Source organism: Orycteropus afer, unplaced genomic scaffold, assembly GCF_000298275.1.
Source record: "Orycteropus afer afer isolate SDZICR_OR568_19922 unplaced genomic scaffold, OryAfe1.0 scaffold00018, whole genome shotgun sequence".
In the NCBI taxonomy this organism is placed as follows: domain Eukaryota; kingdom Metazoa; phylum Chordata; class Mammalia; order Tubulidentata; family Orycteropodidae; genus Orycteropus; species Orycteropus afer.
This window is the reverse complement of record NW_006921605.1, coordinates 9095877-9105546: the sequence shown is the minus strand read 5'-3', so window position 1 is coordinate 9105546 and position 9670 is coordinate 9095877. Positions and strand designations below refer to the sequence as shown.

The 9670-nt window shown below is 48.5% G+C and overlaps 1 protein-coding gene across 1 annotated transcript in view; it reads right to left on the bottom strand.

Annotated features, from left to right (window-relative positions):
• Positions 1 to 9670, bottom strand: part of SDK2 (sidekick cell adhesion molecule 2) — a 199388-nt gene that overhangs the window by 129612 nt on the left and 60106 nt on the right. Inside the window, 1 exon segment of the mRNA XM_007959888.1 lies at positions 7532 to 7711. Coding sequence (XP_007958079.1) covers positions 7532 to 7711 — 180 coding nt within the window.

The following is a 9670-nucleotide window of genomic DNA, read 5'->3' as shown; positions in this document are numbered from 1 at the left end:
ATGATTTAAGGCACCTACTGATGAAGGTTGAAGAATACAGTCTGCAGTATGGATTACATCTCAATATAAAGAAAACAAAAATCCTCACAACTGGACCTATTACCAGCATCACAATAAATGGAGAAAATATTGAAATTGTCAAAGACTTCACATTGCATGGCTCTACAGTCGACACCAATGGAAGCAGCAGTCAGGACATCAGACGATATACAGCACTGGGCAAGTCAGCTGCAAAGGACCTCTTTCAAGTGCTGAGGAGCAAAGATGTCTCCTTGAGGACTAAGGTGCACCCGACACAAGCCATGATATTTTCAATTGCCTTATATGCATGTGAGAGCTGGACAATGAATATTCTGGTTACCTAGTACCACTCTGACAAGAAATATACCACAAATGGGATGGCCTTAACAAACAGGAGTTTATTCTTACACAATTTGGAGGCTTTAAGTCCATGTTCAAAGTTCCAGGCTCTAGGGGCTGGGTGAAAGCCGCTCAACCTTGGGGTCCAGCTCTGTCTCCTGCTCCCGGCCCACTGGAGCTAGAGGTATTTCTTCATTCAGACAGCTGTTGGCTGCTGAGGCTGAGAAACCCCAAGGTTGACAAGTAAAAAGGCACAGTCCCGATGTTACCAAACCACACAGCAGGCCATTAATGTAAGTCCATTGTAAGTCCCAAGGTCGGCAGAGCATGGCAGGCTATTGAGCAACGACACGGCTACATGCAGGGTCCAAGTGTGCCAAAGGCTAGAGACCATTCTCAAAGCTTCTCCTTATATACAGAAAGCATACCACATACCCAAAGGCAGCTACTCAGCTGCTCCCAGTAGATTCCACCATGGAGTTGATTACCAGTCTCATCATGGGGAATACTACCTCCAGCTGCCCAGCCACTCAACCAGGCCTAGCCAAGTTGACATACAAACATAACCATCACAATGAATAAGGAAGACTGAAGAAGAATTGATGCTTTTGAGTTGTGGTGCTGGCGAAGAATGCTGAAAGTACTGTGGGTTGCGTAAAGAACTAAGAGGTCTGTCCTGGAGGAAGTGCAGTTGGAATGCTCCTTGGAAGTGAAAATGGCCAGACTTCATCTCACCTACTTTGGTCATGTTGTCAGAAGGGACCATACCCTGGAGAAGGACGTCATTCTTGCTAAGGTGGAGGGTCGACGAAAGAGGGGAAGGAAGGCCCTCAATAAGATGGATTGACACAGTGGCTGCAGCGATGTGCTCAAGTACAGCAGGGAATGTGGAGCTACCACAGGACTGGGTGGTGTTTCATTCTGCTGTGCATAGGGTCGCTATGAGTTGGAGATGACTCGATGGCACCTAACAACAACAACAATAACCCAAGCCATGGTATTTTCAATTGCCTCATATGCATGTGGGACATGGACAATGAATAAGGAAGACCAAAGAAGAGCTGATGCTTTTGAATTGTGGTGTTGGCGAAGAATCCTGAAAATACCGTGAACCGCTAAAAGAACTAACAAATCTATCCTGGAAGAAATGCAGCTGGAATGCTCCTTGGAAGCAAGAATGGCTAGACTTCATCTCACCTACTTTGGTCATGTTGTCAGAAGGGACCATTCTCTGGAGGAGGATGTCATGCTTGGTAAAGTGGAGGGTCAATGAAGGAGGGGAAGACCCTCAACAAGATGGATTGACATGGTGGCTGTAGCGATGGTCTCAGTTATAGTAGGGATTGAGAGGCTGGCACAGGACCGGGCAGTGTTTCATTGTGTTGTACATAAGGTCGCTATGAGTCTGAGATGACTCAATAGCACATAATAACAACAACAACAGAGGCACCTCAGAAGACAGGTCTGGAGATCTGTTTCCTAAAGGCTGCAGTCTTGAAAACCCTATGGGGCAGGTCTACTCTGCTCACGTGGGGTTGCTATGAGTTGGAATCAACTCTATGGCAACCAACAACAACAGGTAGTTTCAGTATGAGCCAAGGGTGAGAACTGCTATCTGGGCTCGAGCCAGTGGTTCTTACACTTCAGCAGGTCTCAGAATCACCTGGAATGTGATAAACACAAAAAGGGGCCCCCACCTTCCCTTGTCCCAAGGAAAAGCCCTGCCTCTGGGTTCCTGACTCACTGCTCTCCCAAACAGTGTGCTACACACCAAAGTCTGAGGACCACCAGCCCACATTCTCATTTTCCAGGTCCTGGCCTTGATTCTCTTTTTGGCCACACTGTGCCTTTGGTGGTCTCCCCTAATCTAAAGGTTCTGACCATCATCTCTCTGTAAATGACCCTCACATCTCCTGCTCTGGCTCTTCCTGTGCTCTAGGACCCAGTTTCCAGCAGTCTGTTGAACACTGTTGCCAGGAGGACTCTAACTCTTCCACCAAGCCCTCCTTCTTGTTCTTCTTTCTGTTACCAGATCTTCCCACCTCCACCTGGTCCCAAGCACCTGGGCTCAAACCTTGGAGCCTTAGAGTGAGGGTGTCTGCTACCTCCCCTTCCTGTCCCCCACAAAATTCTTCACTCTTCCTTGGAATATGACTCATTTCCCAAGGCCCCTTTGTTCCCTCAGTGCCCTGCCAACAAGCCAGCCCTACTGCCCAGGCTACATTGATTCCTTTCATGGCCGCCTACATGAGGTCTATGATGACTGAGACCTCAGCTGGAAGACTTAAAGGTTGGGGGCTGAGATTACTGGAGGCTCATCTTATCTGTTTTGCACACCATTCCTGCTTCATTTTTCTGATCACATCATTGTCTTGCTCAGACTTTTCAGTTATCAACTCATTGCCTCAGGAAAGTCTAAGCTCCCTTGGTTGGATTCAAGGTTCCTCTCCTACCTGACCCCTATCTACCTTTCTGCCTGTACCATGCCACACGCCACCCCCGGCCACCTTGGATTACTTACATCTCCCTTCCCCCCTCAGGGAAGTGCTTGGCTTCTGCCTAGAATGCAACCAGAGCAACCCACGCTTCACCAACAGCATCCTGGTGGGACTAGTCAGTTAAGTGTCTCAAAGAAGAAAACCCACCGCCGGCATCCTTGCTCTACATCTGGTAGACAGTAAGTGTAAGGGCTAGTGGTTTTCCCATCTCAGTTCTCTTATTTCTTAGCTTTGATCTTGGACACCACTCTTGACCTTGTTTGAGCCGTCATTTCCTCTTCTGTAAGATAATTTAATAGAACCTTCCTTATAAGGCTTTACTGAAGATTACGTAAGATCACGTGTGTGCGTGGCAGACTGTAACTTTCCAAAGATGGCGGCATCAATGTTTATCTCCCATCCCAGATGTTCTTCTTACATTGTGATTGACACTCTTCCCACTGAGAGGTGGGGTCTATTTCTCTTCCTCTTGAATCTGGGGGACTAGTGACTAATCCACCAAGAGGATATGCCGGAAGTGGTGCTATGTGACTTTGGAGGCTAGATCATCCAAACGCTACAGCTTCCAACTGCCTCTCTCTCTTGGGACACTTGCCCTTGGATTCCAGCCGCCATGAAGCGAGGAAGCCCAATGTGGCCCATGCAGAGATGGAAAAGGACAACGTGGAGAGGAATTAAGGTCCCTGCTAACCACCAGCATCAACACTACATGTGTGAATGAATGTGCAAGGCCCCTAGTAATCCCAGCCCCCACCTCCAAGTCTTCCAGCTGAGGTCTCAGTCATCATAGAGTAGGGACAAGCTGTCTCGACTTTGCTCTGTCCGGTTACTGATTCACAGAGTGTAAGCATAATAAATGATCATACTGCACCATAAAGTGTTGGGGTAATTGTAATTGAGCCACAGAAACTGGAAGAGTATATAAAAGTGCTATGAGATTGTACTTAATATTTGTAGTATTAATATACTGGAATCCTAACCATTTCTCACAGTTTAAACATCACCTGCTCAACAAAGATGACCCCAAGCCATACAAACAGAAACAAAGAACAAAGACTTGTGAAACACTTATCTATGCCAGGTTTCTTTCTAGGTAGACATCACACACATCATTTCACTTAATCTTCATAAGAACAAGAAAAGCTCAACTCGAATTAATAAATATTTATTAGTTGTTTATTAATTTCTATTATTTGACTTTGTCTATAAACACCACATCAGTCAAACATACTGATTTCAGTGCTTAGAATAATTTTATCTTTTTCACAAAACACTTCACAGCACTCAGAAGATACATTTGCACAATTTCAAGCAATTTCGTGGTAACAGCCTTTCTTTTCCTCTCATATTATTAGCTCCATTTCCTCAGTGAGGAAATTAAAGCTTATAAATAGAAAGTGGTTTATCCAACATTAAGCAGTTAGGCTTGGCAGGTTCAGCATTCCAACCTGGCCTGCCCTTCCCATTTCTGCTTCACTTCTTTCGTGACGTGTCTCTCTCTGCTCCATGTTACAATCTTTGTGTACCTTCTTTATCTCTTTCTCCTAGATTGTAAGTTTCCTGTGGCAGGATATTCATGAGCGAATCCTTACAAGACACCTGATGCCCTACTCTGCACATAGCAGTTCTAAATTCTCCCAATCTCATCACTCAAGGGTTCTTTATTAAATGCCTACTGTGTGTCAGACAGGCTCTCTGGCAGGCACTGAAGAAACACCTGGTGCCTGGCCTCATGGGAGCTTGCAGTCTGGCCACTGACAGGCACAGGCAAACCAACCCACAAACAAGCATTCCACGACATACGGTGACCAGCTGTTAGGAAGAGAGGAAGTGGCTTCTTTCTATGATAGGCAGAGGAGAGGAATCTACTCTAGATTGGGAGGTGGGGTGAGGTTTCTTCTAAGCTGAGATGTAAACAATGAGTAGGTGCCAGATAGCTGTGCATGGGGCAGGGGAGGAGGGTGTGCTGGTCCAGAAGGAAGAATGTATGAAGGCCAGGATGTGGGAGAGAGGGGCTAATTAGAGGAAATAAAACAAAACCAGTAGGTTGGGTTGTGGGTTTGTTCAGTGGAAGGATGGATGGGCTAATTGAGGGATAGACAGACAGATGGTTTGATCAGTGAATAGATTTTTGGATGGGTGGACAGATGGATGTTTGGATGGATGGCTGTATGATATACATGCATGACTAGTTGAATGGAGGGAGCTCTGGTGGTGTAGGGCCTAAGGCGTTTGACTGCTAACCAGAATGCTAATGGTTCAAACCCACCAGCCACTCTTTGGAAGGAAGGTTGGGCAATCTTCTTCCATAGTGATACCACCTTGGAAACCCAAGGAGGGGTTGCTATGAGTTGGATCCAACTTGATGGCAATGATTTTTTTTTTTGTTTTTTTCAGTTGGGTGGGTGGAGAGACAGACTGATGGAGGGGTGGAGGGATAGCGGGTTGGATGAGTGTATATGTTTATGTATGCAGTGATGAAGGATGGATGGATGGACGGATGCACAGACGGATTGACAGAGGTATGTATGTATGTATGTGTGTATGGATGGATGGTGGCATGGATTGATGAATGAGGGGTCCAAGTTTTGCAGCTGATGCTCCTCCACTTTTCCATCCCATAACCTCTCCACCTGCCTGTGGCTCTCAAGCCCCCAGTCCCCTCTCATTCCCTCCATTCCACTTTGTCCAAAGGGCTTCCTGGTTTTTCTCAGAGAGCCCCTGGCCTCTGCTCACTGGGGTCCAGGGCACAGCCACTTGTGCACAGAACTGCAGCAGCGAGAGGAAGCTCAGCCAGTGTGGCCAGCAGGCCAGCAGAAAGGAGGGCCAAGGGCAGTGGCTGGGATCCAGGATCCCTAGGAAAACTCATTCACACTAAGGAAGAACCAGTAGGCTCATTGCACTTATTTCTCGAGGTTTAATCTTGTTAATGCACCATAGTATGCCCTGCAGTGCTCATCAACCTGTCCCCAAAATTCCTTCAAGAGCACAGAAGTGTGGGCCTGGGGGCACAGTTGGATGTGGCCTAAAAATTATTCCTGATGTCTTTGTTGTATCTTAAAAGGTCTTGTAAAGTATGCATTCCACTTCAGAATATGTTCCTTGGTTTTATTTATTTCTAAAACATTGTTTATCATGAAATACATCACACATACAAAAGAGCAAATACATGTACAGTATGAAAAAGAGGAATAAAATGAACTGTCCTGTGCTCACCATCCGACTTAAGGAAAAGAACAGTGACAAAAATAATGTCCCCTCTGCTGCTGTCCCTCTCCAGCCACCTGCCCTCCCTCCCTGAGGTAACTGCTACCCTCAATGCTGTGACAATCGGGTCATTGCTTTGATTTCAAATCTCACTGCATGTACATGCATCCTTAAACAATTTAGGATTAGATTAGGCAGTTATTGAATGAACCCTGTATACCTGGGATTACGAGGGCAGTGGTGGTCCAGGGGCAGAATTCTAACCTTCCGTGAGGAAGACCCAGGTTCAATTCCCAGCCAGTGCACCTCATACACAACCACCGCCATCTGGCAGTGGAGACCTGTGTGCTGCCATGATGCTGAACACGTGTCAGCAGAGCCTCCAGACTAAGACCCGGAAGAAAGGCCTGGCAACTGACTCTTGAAAATCAGCCACTGTAAACCCTGTGGATCGTAACAGTCCAATCCAAACCATCCGTGCAATGATGCAGGGCTGGGCAGTGTTTTGTTCTTTTGTGGATGGGGTCACCATGAGTCGGGGTGGGCTCAACAACAGTTAACAACAACAATAACTGGTTTGAACAAGGTATGTATCAAATATTATGTATCTATGTTGTTGCAATCCTACTTCCCTAGTGATACTGCCTTGGAAACCCAAGGAGGGGTCACTATGAGTTGGGGCCGACTTGACGGCAAATAACAACAACAACAGCATGTTGTTGTTAGGTGTCCTCGAGTCGGCCTCAACTCATAACAACCCCACGTAGAGCAGAACGAAACCCTGCCCAGGCCTGCGCCACCCTCACAATCCTTGCTTTGCCTGAGCCCATCGTCCCAGCCACTGTGTCATCCATCTTGTCGAGGGCCTTCCCCTTTTTAGCTGACCCTCTACTTTACCAACAAGATATCCTTCTTCAGGTGACTGTCTCTTCTGACAATGTGACCTAAGGCTGAGAGACCAAGTCTGACCATTCTTGCTTCTAAGGAGCATCCCAGGACAGGTTTGTTCATTCTTCTGGCAGTCCATGGTATTTTCGGCATTCTTTTCAACACCACAATTCAAAGGCATCAATTCTTCTTCCGCCTTCCTTATTCACTGTCCAGCTTTCACACACATATGAGGTGACCAAAAATACCCTAACTTGGGTTAGATGCACCTTAGTCCTCAAAGTGACATCTTTGCTCCCTAACACTCCAAAAAGGTCTGTTGCAGCAGATTGGCCCAGTATACTATGACGTCTTATTTCTTGACTGCTGTTTCCATGGGGTAGCATGTAACTATAACACCTGAAGTATTAAATCCTATACTGACTTTGTTTTTCTTCATGGGTCTTATTACATGTATCGTGCATATTATGTAGTATAAGCTACATTATAGTAAATACTAAGTGATACGCTCACTTTCTTTCTCTTCACAGGCCATATTATCTAGTGTGCTCACTTTCTAATCGTGCCTTCCCCACTACATTCCTCGAGGACTGGGCACGCGTCTCTGTTCTGGCCCGTTTGTCCTTATTGCCTGAACAGTGCCCAGCTTGCTCCTCTCCAGTCCCGGGATGTGCGGGGGCTGCTGAGCCTCCCAGCGGAAGCGGAAGCAGCCCTGAATCGCAGAATGGGATTTGGGGCTGGGGTTGAGGGTCCCACACCTGAGTGTGGGTGGGAGTGGGCGTTGGGCAGGTGAGAAGACCACTGAAGTGCCTGGCATCTGGAGGGGCCGCACCCTGACCCAAAGGAAGCCATAGACTCCGGAAAGCAGTCCCCAACCCTCTCAACTGATCGATCCACTTGTCCCCTGCCAGAAATTTATGGCCGCTTAAACAAAACAAAATAAAATAAAACAAAGAGACTCCGGGTGGGGACAGGAATGGGGCTGCGGAGGGGGGAGATGTTTTATTGACTTCCCCTTAATTGCTGTAATTAAAACCATGTAAAGAATCTTTTTTTTTAATGGCTTTGCCATTATCATTAGTTGTTACTACAGTGCCCTTATTAATTTCTCATCAGAACCCAATCTGCAGTCTGTCTGGGGAGAGGGTCTGGGAGTAACTGGTCAGAGGTGGAGCCTGCCCAGCCCGACCTCTTGGAAGGACCCCAAAGGGCAGCAGTCATCCAGGGGATCGGGTGCTTGGGACTTCAACACCAAACCTCTCCCCTCCCCCGGGGGGCAGCCACAGCCAAGGAGGGAGAGGGAGAGATTCTGGAGAAGTGGGCTATATTGGCCTCAGAACCGTGTGTGTGTGTGTGTGTGTGTGTGTGTGTAAGAGAGATAGACAGGCAGACACAGGCCGTTTGTAGCATGTAAGCTTGGGAGACCAGAACATCATGAAGGTTGCTAGTACAAACTTTAAGGAGGTCACACTCATCTCAGGGCCATGAAAGTGCAAGGTTGGTGCCCAAGAGAGTGGCACCTCGTTAAACTGTGCCCCTCTGGGGGCCCTGCCTTGAAGGGCAGAGGGGGGCACCTGTGCAGGGAGATGAATGAGGACGGCTGTGAATGTTTGTTCCAGGACGTCGTCCCTGGTCGACCTCCAGAGAAGAACGCCTCCTGCTCCAGGTGTCCCTGCAGCTGGCCGCGGCTTGAGTGCCTGGGTGCACCATCCTCACAACAGTCTGACAGGACAGGTCGTGGCATGTGCTCTCCTCTTTACGCACGAGGCACAGCTGAGTTGGGTAACTTGTCTGAGGGCACACTGTCAGCAAGAGGTGACTGGAATCCAAGGTTCAAGGCCGAGCTCATGGCTGCACCCGACCAGCATCATGGCAGCGAGGCCAAAGAAGGTGGAAGGTGAAGGCAGAAATGCTGGCTGCAAGACACTGGGGACGTCCTCTGGCCTCTCTGGGCCTGGGTTTCCCCATCTGGAGATAACGCTGCAGGACCGTGGGGATGTCCTCTGGCCTCTCTAGACCTCAGTTTTCCCATCTGGAGACACAGCTCACAGGACCTTGGGGACACCCTCTGGCCTCTCTAGACCTCAGTTTCCCCATCTGAAGATGAGACTGCAGGGCCTCTGAGAGTCATGCTCTCCCAGCTGTCCTGGGCACCCACCGAGGACAGACACTGACACAACCCCACTGGAGGACGGATAATTCCGGAAGCTGCGCCGTGTCTACTTTGCACTGGGGATGGGGGCTGAGCTGCAGTTGTTCCCAGTTGTTTGAGGCGTGTGCTCAGCCTTTTGAGGAAGACAGAGCATGCTTCTTCCCTTGTCTGTATCCCCTCTGTTCCACAGGTGCCGGGTCTGGGCTCACACCTGTGACGGGTTCAGCTCTGGGTCCTTTGGGAGATGGCCCATGTTCTCCTCCTGACTCTGAAAGCCACTGCAACCTTATTAGATAAACGTCAGTGCGGAAATGGAGTTTTGCAACCACCCTCATTTACAGATGAGAAAACCGAGGCCCGGAGAGGGGAAGGGGTCTGTCCAGTGTCCTCAGCGAGGCAATGCCTGGGTTTGGGCTAAAATCCACATTTTCTGCCCCCTCCCATGGCATGGCTGTTCCCTGAGGCACAGGCCATGACCGGGCACACAGAGTAACCCCGGAGTTCTCGGTAGGGGCTCTTCTCTGCCCGCCTGCTGACCGCAGGGGGTGGGGGCTTACCATCTGCC